The sequence below is a fragment of the Oncorhynchus masou genome, chromosome 27 (genome assembly GCF_036934945.1).
Source record: "Oncorhynchus masou masou isolate Uvic2021 chromosome 27, UVic_Omas_1.1, whole genome shotgun sequence".
Lineage (NCBI taxonomy): Eukaryota > Metazoa > Chordata > Actinopteri > Salmoniformes > Salmonidae > Oncorhynchus > Oncorhynchus masou.
Window position 1 is genome coordinate 46,767,205 of NC_088238.1, and position 20,949 is coordinate 46,788,153.

Genomic DNA, 20,949 nt, shown 5'->3' on the forward strand with positions numbered 1-20,949 from the left:
GCCAATTCCCTCCATTTCTTTTCAAGGATATTTAGACAACAATGTGCAGCAGTGGAAAGTTTGCACCTGTTATTCTCTATTGAGTCTTGAAATACAAAACCAAAGCTAAAGCCATGACATTGTCTTTCTTTACACTCTACTGTACTTTCTTTCATGTCCTTAAATTACTCAGCTTCATTTGACCTTTCATCCTACCACTTAAATGTTATTCCATCTTGCTAGGAGGGAAAAGCTTTGCACTGATGAATCTGATGATTCACTGTTGACTCTTAGTAATATAATATTAAAATGCCACTTTTATCCAAATCAGTTTACAGTACAGTGAGAGTATATATTAGGATGAAGCCTATGTGATCACTTCAGTAATAGTGTGGCATTATTTACACTTTTACAGTTTTGTCATCATAATTTTTTCACATTTTCCTCCCCCCAACAATTTACTCCCTATTGTGTGGAATTTAAGCGCAAAGGTGGTGTGGAGGATGCTCACCGAAGCGTTCAAATAAAGTGGCCATGGCCTGGTTCTTGCCCATGTCGATGAGCCCTCGACCCAGACAGAAGTGCGGGAAAATCAGCAGCACCTGCTTCACAATGTCATTGATGTGCGTGATTTTCTGTAAGGAGGGAAAAGAAAAAGAAAAACAACAACAACGTATTAGCGACTCATAAAAGACAAGAAACACGGCAAAACATGAGGGCACATTATGGCATGACATCGCATTACAGGGAACCCACTGTCTGTGTTGCACATGCGGAGGCACGAGTCTGTCGAGTGACCTGGGGAAGTAGTGGAGCTTGCGGTGGCTGGAAAAGAGTGCTCTTCGCATTAAGAGTGTTTCGACACTCCCCAGATAATTAAAGCGCATCCTCTGTGCGCGCTCATCAGTGGAGGCACACTGCTTGCTAAATGACATGGAAATTAGCCTTGACTTGTCATTTAGGGCACGCTCACTCGGTGATGTCTCCCTCACCCGCGTTACGTGAGGGCAGGAGCAGCTGCTCATACATACAGATACAAACATTCTCATCCCAAGCACTGAGACTTTGAAAGATATACCGTCCCACTTGCTATAACAGACACATTCACAGTAATGGACTTGCGTGCACACACACACACACACACACACACACACACACACACACACACACACACACACACGCACACGCACACGCACACCCACACCATCTTTTTGGATTTTCATTACCCAGGTTAGGGCCCTTCCTGATTTAAATACAAATTATAGAAATATATGCAAATCCAATAATTAGGTGCAGGACAGATGAACATATCAAAGAAAAAAGTAGATACAAACCTAAATGTATTCATGTTTTTCCATATGTCTACTGTGTAATACTTATTGTGATGTTAATGTATTCAATGTAATGGATGTATTGAATTGACCGGATGTACAAGCCCTCTAGAGTTGATTTAAATAGGTGTTTCACAGTGATATATGACCTGACGAAGATCCAACTCGGATCAAAACGTTGTATTTTTTGTGGGTGTGGTTAAATCACCATGGGAGCATACCAGAGTTGCGGACATTTCCTTTTTCCTCCCTTCCTGATTAAGCCACCCCTCCTGAAATCCCTTCTCCCTGTAGCTATATTGCTGAACGATGGTGCCTTTTAAAACACACAAGCCCTAATTAATTAAATGAAGACAGAATGAAAGATAGCCAGTCTGCACTGATTCTACAACACCGCCAGCGTCGGTTCTCCACATTGCTTTCATTACCGAAGATTGAGGGAATGAGAGAGAGAGAGAGAGAGAGAGAGAGAGAGAGAGAGATGGGGGGAGAGTGGATGATAGAGATGAAGAGTGCGAAAGAGAAAAAGAGAGAAAGAAAGTAAGAGATACAGTAGATATTGCCACTTCTGTATTTACATGCCGTTCTAAAGCCAGCTTATGCAAATGCATCTGTTTGGTCTCAGGGTAGTCTTCAAAGACGCTAGCGTACCTTGTGAAAACCATAAATTCACTGTTTCCTCCTTCGGTAGACCCAGGGCGAAATGTGGCATGCGTTGCTTAACACAGTGCAATGTGGAGCGGCAGATGAGAATCACGGATGACACCTTATGTTGTCAGATTTCATCATGGGGATTTGTACTTGCTCTGCAATTTGTTACTTTAGTTTGAGGAAAGGCGTCATGAAAAGGCCTAACTTGGCCCGCAATTCAATCAACTGTAGATAAAGGTAAACCGCGTTGCGATTCATACACGTTTCTGCTATATTTTTCAAGCACAGGTGTGGTCCAGAGGCATTATCCAATGACGTTGTCCACACAGAGTGTTTGCAGCTAACTCTGAGTTAACACATTCGATATAGTGCAAACATTCACAATTCATTTAGAGGTAAAATTTTCCTTTATCTGTTATGGTTTGAATTGGGGCCTTTGGTCATTGGGGGTAAATAACTCACTACCGTCATCATTAAAATAAAGTTTATTTAGGTCTTCATGTATGACTTCTGGGTATACAGCAGTAATGATGTAGCTCAACTTCAAGTAAATATTTTCTCTGCCAAGGGCCAAACTTAAGCTACAGATCAAAGGTTAGAGTTGGAATGTCAATAGTAGTCTACATGCAGCAGTAAATTGAGCATTTCTGCCTGTGAGTAGTTGGGCTGTCCGAGCACTGGCCTAAATTCCCTGCAGGGAAGTATGCATAACTAAAATACCTAATTGATCATGGTGTCAACGCTAACTCTCAAATGTCCAGCAATAGGTCTGCCAATTCATCTTTGCCTTTTTCAACTTTTACACGTTTCTCTCAAGAACTTAAGGTCACGCTGGCCAACAAAACGTCAAGCATGAGATCCTGGCCATCCATATAATGTATTACTTGGCTACCTTTTATTGTCAATGCTAAGAAGCTCAATTTGAATATATCTGGTCATATCAACACATACTGGACGCACTCCCACTCAACTACATTTGAAAAAGTTATTAATCATAGTTAAACTACAATCCCTTGAGTAAAGTCTTAGAATTTAAAGCTGGAATCAAGCAAAGGAGCTGGCAAGAAGCTGGCAAAAGGCTAAAAGAGCCTAAAGTTAGAAACATAAGTGAATTGGAAAAACTGAAATAATAAAAGCAAACCAATGACCTTGTACAGCCGGGGCCCATTTGTCATCAAGAAGAATGTGAAGGAATAGAGACCTAATTCGAGATCAATACGTGAAATAACAGATCTTCTCTCGACTGGGTGTTCATCAAGGAGATCTAAGAAGCTCTTAGGCGATGATGAAACGCGTGACAATTTTCTTCAAAGTTTGTGCTATATGCCCATAAATCATCTCCAAATGGGTTCTGAAGTGAAAAAAATCTCCAAGGCTCTAGTCTGACCCATATTGCTTTAGTGTTCATATTCCCCTAGCATCGCCTTCATCTTGACCGGAGGGACTTACAAAAAGGAATATATACATGTCTGAAAGAGTTTTGGGGAGGGTGACCATTAGCCAATTTCTCAAACTAGATGTGTTAACGGTAAAGGGAAACTTCATAATCAGTAATGCACATCCAAAATAGAATGTAACATTGTATACACAAAACACTATATTAATCTCAAAGAGGTAGACAGCAGTACATGCTGTTAGGAATACAAATATTTATGTATGTAATACCCCCCAACCACCCACTCACCCACCCCACCCACACACACAGTACAATTAAACGGCAATTCCCTGGGAGAGTAGACAAGTTCCAGACGTAATGCCCAGCATAGCAATTCCAAAACACAGTACAGAGGGTCATGACATGGCAGAACTAATACAGCCCCATCGACTGCCCCCCTCCTGAATCACTCAGGCCCCCAACCAGGCCAGATCCATTTAGGTGCCCAACCGGCTTGTCTGAGTGGCTAACGGCTGGGCTATTGACTCAAACACTGTCTCATGCATACAAGGCAGTGTGCGATAGATGCGATCCACAGGGAGCTGAGAAAACTCCCATGCTCCCTCGCTCAGTCTCCAGATAAAACTGGGACGTAAAGTAATATATGTGCTGCTGCAGCCATGCTTTGCTTTTCCCTCCAGTTTTGGCTATTTTTACTCCTTCCCTCTAGACTACTAGACATCTTCCCATAGCGGGGAGATAGGTGTATTAACTTTGACCTTCAGTGGAGAAATACAACAAAGAATGAAGAGAACTTCAACTTTGCTGTTCCCGTTTTGGCTATCGTCGCAGCGCAGGGTGGACGAGATAGAATGAAGTTGTGGAAATAGAGACGACGGAGAAAGATGGAGCTGTCAGATATCTCTCTACAACCTGCCGTGGTGAACTGGGGCGTGGTCTTGTGCATTCTTATCTACGGCAGCCATTTTGGCTCCTCTGTTCATCCAGTTTATCAGAACAGAACAGAGGAACAGAGGTAATGTGGAAACCACCAACATCCCAGCATGCCACAGCCCATTTTTTTCCAGGTGATTCAACAGTGACAGTTAACTGGTAGGATAAGTGATGCATCAGCCCCGGCTCGTGGCCACCTACAGGGCTCTTATCTGCTTTTACATCCCCAGGAGTGATAGCTGGGCTGTCATTGTCCCCCATCGGCAATGTCTCGATTGACCCGGAGAGCTACACTACCCAGCAGGCTTTCTAATATACTAGGCAAATGCCCTTGACAAGGAAGAGCGCGGTAGGTCACTTGCCAGATTGGCAGTGACCAGCATGCATTCCATTATTATATTGCCAGAGCCCCTTAGGAATATGATTTGCCAGAACAATACCGATAAATATATGGGAAAACAAGTCACAACAAAAAGATGACTGTTTGATGGGGACGTTGCCAGCGAACAGACAAACAAAAAACAAACCGATGATGAACGACGGCAATGACGATAATGAAATCGCCATGCAAATGAGTTTGTCTCATTATGTAAAAAGGAAGACAGCCAACATTAAGCTGTGTCAGAGACACCAGAGAGACTGGAAAGAAGATGAATGTTCAAAGGACATGAGCGTATGACAAAGCTAGGTTTCCATCCAATTGGTGACAGATCTTCCACCAGTGATGTGTTTCCACCAAATTGACTTGTTGCAGATAAAAACCCGTGCGTGATGACGTAGTGCACATAAAAGTGACCTTTTTGCTTACGTTTTTATGTACTGAATAAAAATCTAAATTTCAATGTGTTTCCATCGCATTTTCCACTCTCCCGATAGTTTTGTCACAAAAACTGTTGCATTAAATAGCAAATTCCCCTATTCTGGTCTTGGCATGTATGCTCTAGCCAACAGCTCACAGATAAAGTGCAGGTAGGCTGTGCGTGTACGCTAGTCTACATGATGAGATTCACAGGTGGTTGGTGGAGGATGGGGCTGGAGCGGAATAAGTGCAATGGTATCAAATATCCTAAACAAAAATATCAATGCAACATGCAACAATTTCAAAGATTTATAATTCATATAAGGAAATCATCCAATTGAAGGAAATTCATTAGGCCCTAATGTATGTATTTCACATGACTGGGAATATAAATATGCATCTGTTGTTCACAGATATATACACTGCTCAAAAAAATAAAGGGAACACTAAAATAAGACATGCTAGATCTGTATGAATGAAATATTCTTATTAAATAGTTTTTTCTCTACATAGTTGAATGTGCTGACAACAAAATCACACAAAAATGATCAATGGAAATCAAATGTATCAACCCATGGAGGTCTGGATTTGGAGTCGCACTCAAAATTAAAGTGGAAAACCACACTACAGGCTGATCGAACTTTGATGTAATGTCCTTAAAACAAGTCTAAATGATGCTCAGTAGTGTGTGTGGCCTCCACATGCCTGTATGACCTCCCTACAAAGCCTGGGCATGCTCCTGATGAGGTGGCGGATGGTCTCCTGAGGGATCTCCTCCCAGACCTGGACTAAAGCATCCACCAACTCCTGGACAGTCTGTGGTGCAACGTGGCATTGTTGGATGGAGCGAGACATGATGTCCCAGATGTGCTCAATTGGATTCAGGTCTGGGGAACGGGCGGGCCAGTCCATAGCATCAATGCCTTCCTCTTGCAGGAACTGCTGACACACTTCTGCCACATGAGGTCTAGCATTGTCTTGCATTAGGAGGAACCCAGGGCCAACCGCACCAGCATATGGTCTCACAAGGGGTCTGAGGATCTCATCTCGGTACCCAATGGCAGTCAGGCTAACTCTGGCGAGCACATGGAGGGCTGTGCGGCCCCCCAAAGAAATGCCACCCCACACCATGACTGACCCACCGCCAAACCTGTCATGCTGGAGGATGTTGCAGGCAGCAAAACATTCTCCACGGCGTCTCCAGACTCTGTCACGTCTGTCACATGTGCTCAGTGTGAACCTGCTTTCATCTGTGAAGAGCACAGGGTGCCAGTGGCGAATTTGCCAATCTTGGTGTTCTCTGGCAAATGCCAAACGTCCTGCACGGTGTTGGGCTGTAAGCACAACCCCCACCTGTGGACGTCGGGCCCTCATACCACCCTCGTGGAGTCTGTTTCTGACCGTTTGAGCAGACACATGCACATTTGTGGCCTGCTGGAGGTCATTTTGCAGGGCTCTGGCAGTGCTTTTCCTGCTCCTCCTTGCACAAAGGCGGAGGTAGCGGTCCTGCTGCTGGGTTGTTGCCCTCCTACGGCCTCCTCCACGTCTCCTGATGTACTGGCCTGTCTCTTGGTAGCGCCTCCATGCTCTGGACACTACGCTGACAGACACAGCAAACCTTCTTGCCACAGCTCGCATTGATGTGTCATCCTGGATGAGCTGCACTACCTGAGCCACTTGTGTGGGTTGTGGACTCCGTCTCATGCTACCACTAGAGAGAAAGCACCGCCAGCAGTCAAAAGTGACCAAAACAACAGCCAGGAAGCATGGCGACTGAGAAGTGGTCTGTGGTCACCACCTGCAGAACCACTCCTTTATTGGGGGTGTCTTGCTAATTGCCTATCATTTCCACCTGTTGTCTATTCCATTTGCACAACAGCATTTGAAATTTATTGTCAATCAGTGTTGGACAGTTTGATTTAACAGAAGTGTGATTGACTTGGAGTTACATTGTGTTGTTTAAGTGTTCCCTTTATTTTTTGAGCAGTGTATAAAAAAAGTAGGGGCATGGATCAGAAAACCAGTCAATATCTGGTGTGACCACCATTTGCCTCATGCAGCGCGACACATCTCCTTGGCCTAGAGCTGATCAGGCTGTCGATTGTAGTCTGTGGAATGTTGTCCCACTCTTCAATAGCTGTGCAAAGTTGCTGGGTATAAGCGGGAACTGGAATACGCTGCATAGACGTCGATCCAGAGCATCCCAAACATGCTCAATGGCTGACATGTCTGGTGAGTATGCAGGCCATAGAATTTTCAGATTCCAGGAATTGTTTACAGATCCTTGAGAAAGGAGTCCGTGCATTATCATGCTAAATCATGAGGAGATGGCGGCGGGTGAATGGACAACAAAGGATCTCTTCACGGCATCTCTGTGCATTCAAAATGCAATCGATAAAAAAATGCAATTGTGTTCGTTGTCCGTAGCTTATGCCTGCCCACACCATAACCCCACCACCACCATGGGGCACTCTGTTCACTTTGACATTAGCAAATCTCTCACCCACACGATGCCATACAAATGGTCTGCGGTTGTGAGGCCGGTCGGATGTACTGCCAAATTCTCTAAAAGAGAGAAATGAAGATTAAATTCTCTGGCAAAAGCTCTGGTGGACATTCCTGCAGTCAAAATGCCAATTGCACACCCCCTCAAAACTTGAAACATCTGTGGCATTGTGATGTGTGACAAAACTGCACATTTTGGAGTGGCTTTTATTGTCCCCAGCACAAGGTGTATCTGTGCAATGATCATGCTGTTTAATCAGCTTCTTGATATCCCAAACATGCCAGGTAGATGGATTTTCTTGGCAAAGAAGAAATGCTCACTAACAGGGACATAAACAAATTTGCACACAACATTTTAGAGAAACAAGCTTTTTGTGTGTATGGAACATTTTTGGGATCATTTATTCCAGCTCATGAAACATGGGACCAACATGTTAGCCAATCTGTAAATAGCCCATCTAACTACATCATCCCCATACTGTATTTATTTATCTTGCTCCTTTGTACCCCAGTATCTCTAGAGTCAAGGCCAAAAGTTTTATGCTTCAATGTCTTTAGATGTTTTGTCAGAGGTTACTATGGAATACTGAAGTATAATTACAAGCATTTCATTAGTGTCAAAAGCTTTTATTGACAATTACATGAAGTTGATGCAAAGAGTCAATATTTGCAGTGTTGACCCTTCTTTTTCAAGACCCCTGCAATCCGTCCTGGCATGCTGTCAATTCACTTCTGGGCCACATCCTGACTGATGGCAGCCCATTCTTGCATAATCAATGCTTGGAGTTTGTCAGAATTTTGGGGGTTTTGTTTGTCCACCCGCCTCTTGAGGATTGACCACAAGTTCTCAATTGGATTAAGGTCTGGGGAGTTTCCAGGCCATGGACCCAAAATATTGATGTTTTGTTCCCCAAGCTACTTAGTTATCACTTTTGCTTTATGGCAAGGTGCTCCATTTTGCTGGAAAAGGCATTATTCATCACCAAATTGTTCCTGGATGGTTGGGAGATGTTGAACTCGGAGAATGTGTTGGTACCATTCTTTATTCATGGCTGTGTTCTTAGGCAAAACTGTGAGTGAGCCCACTCCCTTGGCTGAGAAGCGACCCCACACATGAATGGTCTCAGGATTCTTTACTGTTGGCATGACACAGGACTGATGGTAGCGCTCACCTTGTCTTTTCCGGACAAGCTTTTTTCCGGATGCCCCAAACAATCGGAAAGGGGATTCATCAGAGAAAAGGACTTTACCCCAGTCCTCAGCAGTCCAATCCCTGTACCTTTTGCAGAATATCAGTCTGTCCCTGATGTTTTTCCTGGAGAGAAGTAGTTTCTTTGCTGCCCTTCTTGACACCAGTCCAACCTCCAAAAGTCTTCGCCTCACTGTGTGTGCAGATGCACTCACACCTGCCTGCTGCCATTCCTGAGCAAGCTCTGTACTGGTGGTGCCCCGAACCTGCAGCTGAATCAACTTTAGGAGATGGTCCTGGCACTTGCTAGACTTTCTTGGGCGCCCTGAAGCCTTCTTCACAACATTTGAACCGCTCTCCTTGAAGTTCTTGATGATCCGATTAATGGTTGATTTAGGTACAATCTTACTGGCAACAATATCCTTGTCTGTGAAGCGCTTTTTGTGCAAAGCAATGATGACGGCACATGTTTCCTTGCAGGTAACCATGGTTGACAGAGGAAGAACAATGATTCCAAGCACCTCCCTCCTTTTGAAGCTTCCAGTTATACAAACTCAATCAGCATGACAGAGGGATCTCCAGCCTTGTCTTCGTCAACACTCACACTGTGTTCACTGTGTTAACAAGAGAATCACTGACATGATGTCAGCTGGTCCTTTTGTGGCAGGGCTGAAATGCAGTGGACATGTTTTTCTGTGTGATTCAGTTCATTTGCATGGCAAATAGGGACTTTGCAATTAATTGCAATTCATCGGATCACTCTTCATAACATTCTGGAGTATAAGCAAATTGCCATCATACAAACTCAGGCAGCAGACTTTGTGAAAATGTATATTTGTCATTCTCAAAACTTTTGGCCACGACTGTACTTGCACTTTCATCTTCTGCACATCTATCACTCCAGTGTTTAATTGGTAAATTGTAATTACTTCACCTCCCAGTGCCTATTTATTGCCTTACCTGCCTTATCTTACCTCATTTGCACACACTGTATATAGACTTTTTCTACTGTATTATTTACTGTAAGTTTGTTTATTCCATGTGTAACTCTGTGTTGTTGTATGTGTTGAACTGCTTTGCTTTATCTTGGCCATGTCGCAGTTGTAAATGAGAACTTGTTCTCAACTAGCCTACCTGGTTAAATAAAGGTGAAATAAATAAAATAAAAACATGTTGCGTTCATATTTTTGGTTTCCGTGTGTTTGATGCCATTCTATGCGCTCCGTTCCAGTCATTATTATGGGTCATCCTCCCCTGAGCAGCCTCCACTGATGTGATTATTATAGATTAAAGCGAGAATATTTTTTTTGGGGGGGGGGTCAATCGGCAGTAAAGCATCGATAAGAAATAAATAAACCTTTAGATCATGTTTTTTTAAATTGACCTTTATTTAACCTGGCAAGTCAGTTAAGAACACATTCTTATTTTCAATGACGGCCTGGGAACAGTGGGTTAACTGCCTGTTCAGGGGCAGAATGACAGATTTGTACCTTGTCAGCTCGGGGGTTTGAACTTGCAACCTTGTGGTTACTAGTCTAATGCTCTAACCACTAGGCTACCCAGAATCAGCCACTCAATATTTATTGGAAAGGAGCATCATGATCACTGTGCACTTTCACCACACTGAAGTTCATCAGGTTATCTGTAGCCTAATAAACTGCATGCTTTCCCTTGTCGTAGTGGGAGGAGCACACACCATATCGTCAAGATATATTACTTCCATATGATGGTTAATATGTAAATATTTGCGCATAAAGGCATTTCCACCACCATTTCTCACATAATTAATTTTACCCGACACAAAAAGATCCCACCATTATCTGTTGGTATTTATAAAATCTCCGAAACTTCCTGTTTCCATCACAGCTGTCATAAAAAATGTTTATATACGGTATGACTTTACCTGCATAAAAACTGTGTATGGAAACATGGATAGTGATGCTAAAATTTGCTCAGTTTGTAGTGGAGATTAGAGTTAGCTGACTTTTGAAGCAGAAACTCAGATGGGGGAACCTGATATTGCAATTTGTCAGAGTGAAGTCGCACACACACGCACAAGCACGCATGTACACTCTCTCATGCACACACACACGGACAAGCACGCATGCACTCTCTCTCACATTCACTCACGCATTGCCCACATGCGTGCACACACACACACACACACACACACACACACACACACACACACACACACACACACACACACACACACACACACACACACACACACACACACACACACACACACACACACACACACACAGACTGTGGCAAAGAAAAATAATTAGCACATTTCATTTACCTGAACATGAAAAAGACACTTGCATGAAAATCTACAATTGTGAATTAAAGTGGAAGGTATTATAATTAAATCAATTGCCAGGTTCAAATTCACATATTGCATCTTAATTTAGCATATAAAGGCAGCAAAGTATGATGTTAACAGAAAAATAAGACATTGAATACCAATGTTAGTCAAGACTTAACTGTTCTTCACTCACTTTTACCCATTATGTAGCAGCCCACATTAATACAAACTGTTTCTTATTTTTACTTTTATATATAATGTGGTTCATTCATTATACTCCAAGAAGCTAGCCAGAAACTAGCCAGGAGCTAGCCAGAAGCTAATCCAGAAGCTAATCAGATGCTAGTTAAAGCTTTTGTCGATTCCGGAGCAAACATCAGTTGTTCCGGAGCTAGCCAGTTGAGGATTTCCATCAATCACTCCTGGGCTCCTATCCGGACCCGTTTTGCTGACTACGCGGAGCCCCGTCGGGCCTTCACGGCTGGACTGCCGACGTTATCTACCCGAAGGCTCCTCCTCCGCTGGCTCCTCCGTCGCGACGTTGCCTGGGCGCCCATCTGCGGCCTGCTAGCTATTAGCTGTCTTATCGGCTGCTATCTGAATAGACAATCGGACAATTTATTTATTTATTTTTTGTTGTTATTGTTATTTTTTTTCTTGGGCCTCTAGCTATATCTATTGTTTTTATTTTTGTTGTTGTTGTGTGATTTGGATTAATCCCCTCTACCACACGGAACCCCACTAATCCACTGACGGAACGCAAGAGGTGGCTAATAACAGACGTCCATCCTATGCTAGCTTGCTACCGATGGCCTGGCTAGCTGTCTAAATCGCCGTGACCCCCAACCAACCTCTCCACTCTCCGGACCCTTTTGATCACTCGACTAAGCATGCCTCTCCTTAATGTCAATATGCCTTGTCCATTGCTGTTCTGGTTAGTGTTTATTGGCTTATTTCACTGTAGAGCCTCTAGTCCTGCTCACCATACCTTATCCAACCTATTAGTTCCACCACCCACACATGCAATGACATCTCCTGGTTTCAATGATGTTTCTAGAGACAATATCTCTCTCTTCATCACTCAATACCTAGGTTTACCTCCACTGTATTCACATTCTACCATACCTTTGTCTGTATATTATACCTTGATGCTATTTTATCGCCCCCAGAAACCTCCTTTTACTCTCTGTTCCAGACGTTCTAGACGACCAATTCTTATTGCTTTTAGCCGCACCCTTATTCTACTCCTCCTCTGTTCCTCTGGCGATGTAGAGGTGAATCCAGGCCCTACAGTGCCGAGCTCCACTCCTATTCCCCAGGCGCTCTCTTTTGACGACTTCTGTAACCGTATTAGCCTTGGTTTCATGCATGTTAACATAAGAAGCCTCCTCCCTAAGTTTGTTCTATTCACTGCTTTAGCACACTCTGCCAACCCGGATGTTCTAGCTGTGTCTGAATCCTGGCTTAGGAAGACTACCAAAAATTCTGAAATTTTAATTCCAAACTACAACCTTTTCAGACAAGATAGAACTGCCAAAGGGGGCGGTGTTGCAATCTACTGCAAAGATAGCCTGCAGAGTTCTGTCCTACTATCCAGGTCTGTACCCAAACAATTTGAACTTCTACTTTTAAAAATCCACCTCTCTAAAAACAAGTCTCTCACCGTTGCAGTCTGCTGTAGACCACCCTCTGCCCCCAGCTGTGCTCTGGACACCATATGTGAACTGATTGTCCCCCATCTATCTTCAGAGCTCGTGCTGCTAGGCGACCTAAACTGGAACATGTTTAACACCCCAGCCATCCTACAATCTAAATTTGATGCCCTCAATCTCACAAAAATTATCAATGCACCTACCAGGTACCTCCCCAAAGCCTTAAACACGGGCACTATCATCCTATCCAACTTGCCCTCTAAATACACCTCTGCTGTCTTCAACCAAGATCTCAGCGATCACTGCCTCATTGCCTGCATCCGTAATGGGTCAGCGGTCAAACGACCTCCACTCATCACTGTAAAATGCTCCCTGAAACACTTCAGCGAGCAGGCCTTTCTAATCGACCTGGTCGGGGTATCCTGGAAGGATATTGATCTCATCCCGTCAGTAGAGGATGCCTGGATATTTTTTTTAAATGCCTTTCTAACCATCTTAAATAAACATGCCCCATTCAAGAAATTTAGAACCAGCCCTTGGTTCTCCCCAGACATGACTGCCCTTAACCAACACAAAAACATCCTATGGCATTCTGCATTAGCATCGAACAGCCCCCGTGATATGCAGCTGTTCAGGGAAGCTAGAAACCATTATACACAGGCAGTTAGAAAAGCCAAGGCTTGATTTTTCAAGCAGAAATTTGCTTCCTGCAACCCTAACTCAAAAAAGTTCTGGGACACTGTAAAGTCCATGGAGAATAAGAACACCTCCTCCCAGCTGCCCACTGCACTGAAGATAGGAAACACTGTCACCACTGATAAATCCACCATAATAGAGAATATCAATAAGCATTTTTCTACGGCTGGCCATGCTTTCCACCTGGCTACTCCTACGCCGGTCAACAGCACTGCACCCCCCACAGCAACTCGCCCAATCCTTCCCCATTTCCCCTTCTCCCAAATCCGTTCAGCTGATGTTCTGAAAGAGCTGCAAAATCTGGACCCCTACAAATCAGCCGGGCTAGACAATCTGGACCCTTTCTTTCTAAAATTATCTGCCGAAATTGTTGCCACCCCTATTACTAGCCTGTACAACCTCTCTATCGTGTCGTCTGACATCCCCAAAGATTGGAAAGCAGCTGCGGTCATCCCCCTCTTCAAAGGGGGGGACACTCTTGACCCAAACTGCTACAGACCTATATCTATCCTACCATGCCTTTCTAAGGTCTTCGAGAGCCAAGTCAACAAACAGATTACTGACCATTTCGAATCTCACCATACCTTCTCTGCTATGCAATCTGGTTTCAGAGCTGGTCATGGGTGCACCTCAGCCACGCTCAAGGTCCTAAACGATATCTTAACCGCCATCGATAAGAAACATTACTGTGCAGCCATGTTCATTGATCTGGCCAAGGCTTTCGACTCTGTCAATCACCACATCCTCATCGGCAGACTCGACAGCCTTGGTTTCTCAAATGATTGCCTCGCCTGGTTCACCAACTACTTCTCTGATAGAGTTCAGTGTGTCAAATCGGAGGGTCTGCTGTCCGGACCTCTGGCAGTCTCTATGGGGGTGCCACAGGGTTCAATTCTTGGACCGACTCTCTTCTTTGTATACATCAATGAGGTCGCTCTTGCTGCTGGTGAGTCTCTGATCCAGCTCTACGCAGATTACACCATTCTGTATACTTCTGGCCCTTCTTTGGACACTGTTAACAACCCTCCAGGCAAGATTCAATGCCATACAACTCTCCTTCCGTGGCCTCCAATTGCTCTTAAATACAAGTGAAACTAAATGCATGCTCTTCAACCGATCGCTACCCGCACCTGCCCGCCTGTCCAACATCACTACTCTGGACGGCTCTGACTTAGAATACGTGGACAACTACAAATACTTAGGTGTCTGGTTAGACTGTAAACTCTCCTTCCAGACCCATATCAAATATCTCCAATCCAAAGTTAAATCTAGAATTGGCTTCTTATTTCGCAACAAAACATCCTTCACTCATGCTGCCAAACATACCCTTGTAAAACTGGCCATCCTACCAATCCTCGACTTTGGCGATGTCATTTACAAAATAGCCTCCAATACCCTACTCAACAAATTGGATGCAGTCTATCACAGTGCAATCCGTTTTGTCACCAAAGCCCCATATACTACCCACCATTGCGACCTGTACGCTCTCGTTGGCTGGCCCTCGCTTCATACTCGTCGCCAAACCCACTGGCTCCATGTCATCTACAAGATCCTGCTAGGTAAAGTCCCCCCTTACCTCAGCTCGCTGGTCACCATAGCATCTCCCACCTGTAGCACCCGCTCCAGCAGGTATATCTCTCTAGTCACCCCTATTACCAATTCTTTCTTTGGCCGCCTCTCCTTCCAGTTCTCTGCTGCCAATGACTGGAACGAACTACAAAAAGCACTGAAACTGGAAACACTTATCTCCCTCACTAGCTTTAAGCACCAACTGTCAGAGCAGCTCACAGATTACTGCACCTGTACATTGCCCACCTATATTTTAGCCCAAACAACTACCTCTTTCCCTACTGTATTTAATTAATTAATACATTTTGCTCCTTTGCACCCCATTATTTTTATTTCTACTTTGCACATTCTTCCATTGCAAATCTACCATTCCAGTGTTTTACTTGCTATATTGTTGTCACGGCTTTCGTTGTGGGAAGGAGGAGCAGACCAAAATGCAGCGTAGTTTTGATTCATTTGATTAAATACGGAAACTATACACGATAAACTAAAAAAATAACAAACCTACGAAAACCGAAAACAGCCCTATCTGGTGCAAAACACAGAGACAGGAACAATCACCCACAAACACACAGTGAAACCCAGGCTTTCTAAATATGGTTCCCAATCAGAGACAATGACTAACACCTGCCCCTGATTGAGAACCATATCAGGCCAAACACAGAAATAGACAAACAAGACATCCAACATAGAATGCCCACTCAGATCACACCCTGACCAATCAAAACATAGAAACATACAAAGTAAACTATGGCCAGGGCATGACAATTGTATTTACTTTGCCACCATGGCCTTTTTTTTGCCTTTATCTCCCTTATCTCACCTCATTTGCTCACATCGTATATAGACTTGTTTATACTGTATTATTGACTGTATGTTTGTTTTACTCCATGTGTAACTCTGTGTCGTTGTATGTGTCGAACTGCTTTGCTTTATCCTGGCTAGGTCGCAATTGTAAATGAGAACTTGTTCTCAACTTGCCTACCTGGTTAAATAAAGGTGAAATAAATAAATAAAATATAAAAAGGTGATGTCACGCCCTGGTCTATATTTATTATGTTATCTTCAATTATTGAGTTAGGCCACGGTGTGACATGGGTTTACTTGTAGTGTGTTTCGTCTTGGGGTTGTGTGGGGTGTATAGATTAGTCTATGGCTGCCGGAGGCGGTTCTCAATCAGAGTCAGGTGATTATCGTTGTCTCTGATTGCGAGCCATATTTAGGTAGCCTGGGTTTCACTGTGTGTTTGTGGGTGATTGTTCCTGTCTCTGTGTTTGTTGCACCAGTCAGGGCTGTTTCGGTTTTCGACGTTTGTTCTTTTGTATTATTCGTGTTCTTCATCATTAAAGATGTACCGAACGAACCACGTTGCATTTTGGTCCGATCCTTGTTCCACCTCTTCGACAGAGGAGGAGTTGGAAGAAAGCCGTTACAGAATCACCCACCACAAACGGACCAAGCAACGTGTCAACGGGCAGGAGCCACAGGAGAAGCAATAAAGGCAGCATCAGCGGCGCAATGAGGAAAGGACATGGGAACAGTTTCTGGACTACACGACGTGGGAAGAAATAGACAGGTGGGCGGCCGACCCAGGAGGAGTGCCCGAGCCCGCCTGGGATTCGCTGGAGCAGTGCGAAGAGGGGTATAGAAGAATGGAGTTGTCGAAGCAAGCACGGCGGCGCGATAGGAAGCCCGGGAGTCAGCCCCAAAAATTTATTGGGGGGTGGCTAACAGGGAGTATGGCTACGCCAGGTAGGAGACCTGCGCAAACTCCCTGTGCTTACCGGGGGGCCGGGCAGGCACCGTGTTATGCTGTGGTGCGCACGGTGTCTCCAGTGCGGGTGCATAGCCCGGTGCGTTCTATTCCAGCTCCGCGTATCGGCCGGGATAGATTGAGCGTCGAGCCAAATGCCATGAAGCCGGCTCTACGCATCTGGTCTCCAGTGCGTCTCCTTGGGCCAGCTTACATGGCACCAGCCTTACGCTCGGTATCCCTGTTTCGCCTGCATAACCCAGTGCGGGCTATTCCACCATGCCGCACTGGCAGAGCGACCGGGAGTATTCAACCAGGTAAGATTGGGCAGGCTCGGTGCTCAAGACCTCCAGTGCGCCTGCACGGTCCGGTCTACCCAGTACCACCTCCACACCCCAGCCCTCCGGTGGCAGCTCCCCGCACCAGGTTTCCTGTGCGTGTCCTCGGCCCAGTACCAGTGCCAGTGCCAGCACCACACATCAGACCTACTGTGCGCCTCGCCTCTCCAGCGCTGCCGGAGCCTTCCTCCTCTCCTGTGCTGCTGGAGCCTCCCGCCTGTTTAGCGCTGCCAGAGCCTTCCGCCTCTACAGCGTTGCCGGAGTCTCTTGCCCGTTTAGCGCAGCCAGAGCTGCCAGTCTGCATGGAGCAGCCAGAGCTGCCAGTCTGCATGGAGCTGCCAGTCTGCAAGGAGCTGCCAGTCTGCAAGGAGCTGCCAGAGCTGTGAGTCTGCATGGAGCAGCCAGAGCTGTCAGTCTGCAAGAAGCCGCCAGAGCTGTCAATCTGCATGGAGCAGCCAGAGCCGTCAGTCAGCATGGAGCAGCCAGAGCCGCCAGTCAGCATGAAGCAGCCAGAGCCGTCAGTCTGCCAGGATCCGCCAGTCAGCCAGACTCTTCCAGCTCTGCCAGTCAGCCAGACTCTTCCAGATCTGCCAGTCAGCCAGACTCTTCCAGATCTGCCAGTCAGCCAGACTCTTCCAGATCTGCCAGTCAGCCAGACTCTTCCAGATCTGCCAGTCAGCCAGACTCTTCCAGATCTGCCAGTCAGCCAGACTCTTCCAGATCTGCCAGTCAGCCAGACTTCCAGATCTGCCAGTCAACCAGACTCTTCCAGATCTGCCAGTCAACCAGACTCTTCCAGATCTGCCAGTCAACCAGACTCTTCCAGATCTGCCTGTCAGCCAGACTCTTCCAGATCTGCCAGTCAACCAGAATCTTCCAGATCTGCTAGTCAACCAGACTCTTCCAGATCCGCCAGTCAGCCAGGATCTGCCAGAACTGCCAGCTGGCCAGGATCTGCCAGATTCAACTGCCTGGCTGTGCTTTCTCTGAGTGCTGGGCTTCCTCTCAGTGCTGGGCTTCCTCTGTCCCGAGCTGCCCCTCTGTCCCGAGTTGCCCCTCTGTCCCGAGTCAGTCCAGTGGGGTTCTGGGTGAGGACTACTAGGCCATGGTCGGCGGCGAGGGTGGACAATCCTAGGACGCGAGGAGGGGGGACTAAGACATTCATAGAGTGGGTTCCACGTCCCGAGCCGGAGCCGCCGCCATGGACAGGCGCCCACCCGGACCCTCCCTATTGTTTTGATGTGCGTCCGGGAGTCCGCACCTTAGGGGGGGGGGTTCTGTCACGCCCTGGTCTATATTTATTATGTTATCTTCAATTATTGAGTTAGGCCAGGGTGTGACATGGGTTTATTTGTAGTGTGTTTCGTCTTGGGGTTGTGTGGGGTGTATAGATTAGTCTATGGCTGCCTGAGGCGGTTCTCAATCAGAGTCAGGTGATTATCGTTGTCTCTGATTGCGAGCCATATTTAGGTAGCCTGGGTTTCACTGTGTGTTTGTGGGTGATTATTCCTGTCTCTGTGTTTGTTGCACCAGTCAGGGCTGTTTCGGTTTTCGACGTTTGTTGTTTTGTATTATTCGTGTTCATCATTAAAGATGTACCGAACGAACCACGTTGCATTTTGGTCCGATCCTTGTTCCTCCTCTTCGTCAGAGGAGGAGTTGGAAGAAAGCCGTTACAGGTGAGGACAACTTAGAAACTATACTTGTATGATTGTGTGTGTTAACACATTCAGGTAAATTTGATTTCCAGCTTATAAAGAACAGCTAAACTAATTAAATTGCATCCTTAGAAGTAATGGTTGTAATTCAACACAAGTAAACATGTCAAAAACGTTGGCTTCCACAGACTGAGAAGTGGCGTCTCTCTCTCTCTACTTCCCTCATTGTTTCCATCTATCCTTTTAACACTCTCTCAAATTCTGTCTTTTTCTCTTGCTTGCTTTCTTTATTGATTTTTTTTCTCCTTCTTTGTATTTTGAGAAAGGGAAGCTTTTGGTATACATTGACGCTCATTGAAAGATGCATGAAGCACATTCGCCGAAAACACAATCCTAACTTCACAATTAAACATAAAAGATCATTGAAAAATACCACCTTTGAAACTCATTGAGTGGGTAAAAAGTTAAAAAGTCATTCCAGGAGGAAAAGCTCCTTCATTGCATCCGCTGAAAGCCTATCCAAGAATACACTGCAGTATATCGAGGACAGGGATCAGTTAGCTAGTCAAAAAATTAAATCTTCCTGATATATTAGTCGATTGAGCAGTCATTTCTTTGATAAAACATGTGTACTTTTCGCCCAGTATGTACGGTGTGCATATTAGGCTCCCTGGGCTCCCGGCTGGCTCCCTGGGCTGCCGGCTGGCGCTCGAACCCGAGTTCGAAACCAGGCTGTATCACAACCGGCCGTGATTGGGAGTCTAATAGGGCGGCGCATATGTGGCCCAGCGTCGTCCGGGTTTGGCCGGTGTAGGCCGTCATTGTAAATAAGAATTTGTTATTGACTGACTTGCCTAGTTAAATAAAATAAAATTAGGACAACCTCACAATCAAAAGGACACCGACACCTTGTAACACTGAAGCTCCTAATATGGACTCGGTACATTTGACGATTTAGGAAATTGGCAAAATGCACCACCTACATCATCATCGAACAGCTCCATGACAAAGGTGGCCAAGCTGCCATTGATGCCGATGAAGAGGTTGACGCAGGTCAGCACCACGTAGGCCGTGCTGGGGACACTGAAGATAAACGAGGCTGGGTACATCATGGGTGTGATAGACCACCTGAAAATACAGACGGTTACATGAACAGAAGCTTCATTCTTCATATTTTACTATTTAAACAGTACCATAGGAAAGGAGATAGGGGGAGATATATGAAGAGGGGTATACAGACATGAAGGTTTCAGAACAAACTCCAGGAAGAGGCTTCACTTCACCATTAAAATGCATTGACTGTGGCATGTTATGTGGAAAATGGGTGAATTGAAACTGAACAGGGCTCAAATATTACTTGTAGGTTGTATGAGATGTTTGCTGACTCCACACTACACTGAGTATACAAAACATTAATAACTTCTGCTCTTTTTATGACATAGACTGTCCAGGTGAATCCAGGTGAAAGCTATGATCCCTTTTTGATGTCACTTGTTAAATCCTCTTCAATCAGTGTAGAGGAAGGGGAGGAGACAGGATAAAGAAGGATTTCTAATCCTTGAGACAATTGAGAAATGGATTGTGTATGTGTGCCATTCAGAGGGTGGATTTGAACATGAATCTACATTGCTCCATATAAACATTGCATCCATAGTCCAATCACAATTTTCTTTTTTTCTAAAAACGTCTTTGAACTGGGTAAGTCAGCACATAAAAATATGGATATCATTCTGGTGCTACTTACCCATACATTACAAGTAGCCAAATCAAAGCTGGAAGGTTAGGAGGGGACACATAGGCTTTTTGTTGGAAGCACAGGAAGATGATGATGACTATTAGACACGGGACTATGTAGTTACACTGTAATAAAGAACATAACTACTTGTTAGACCATATAATTACACTGTAATAAAGAACATAACCACTTGTTAGACCATATAATTACACTGTAATAAAGAACATAACTACTTGTTAGACCATATAATTACACTGTAATAAAGAACATAACCACTTGTTCGACTATGTAGTTACACTGTAATGAAGAACATAACCACTTGTTAGACCATATAATAACACTGTAATAAAGAACAACCACTTGTTAGACTATGTAGTTACACAGTAAAAGAAAAAAGCACACATAACCCCGTATTAAGCATTTCATCGCTTTGTGGGGAGTTCTGGGAAGGTAA

General features: G+C 44.9%; 1 protein-coding gene across 1 annotated transcript in view; it reads right to left on the minus strand.

The window, feature by feature from the left end:
* LOC135515515 (phospholipid-transporting ATPase ABCA1-like) overlaps nt 1-20,949 on the minus strand; it is a 257,293-nt gene that overhangs the window by 56,489 nt on the left and 179,855 nt on the right. The window contains exons 36-38 of the mRNA XM_064939137.1: nt 20,505-20,620; nt 19,744-19,888; nt 491-614 (exon numbers count right to left, since the gene is read on the minus strand). Of these exons, the coding sequence (XP_064795209.1) occupies nt 491-614; nt 19,744-19,888; nt 20,505-20,620 (385 nt within the window). The remainder of the gene's footprint in view (nt 1-490; nt 615-19,743; nt 19,889-20,504; nt 20,621-20,949) is intronic.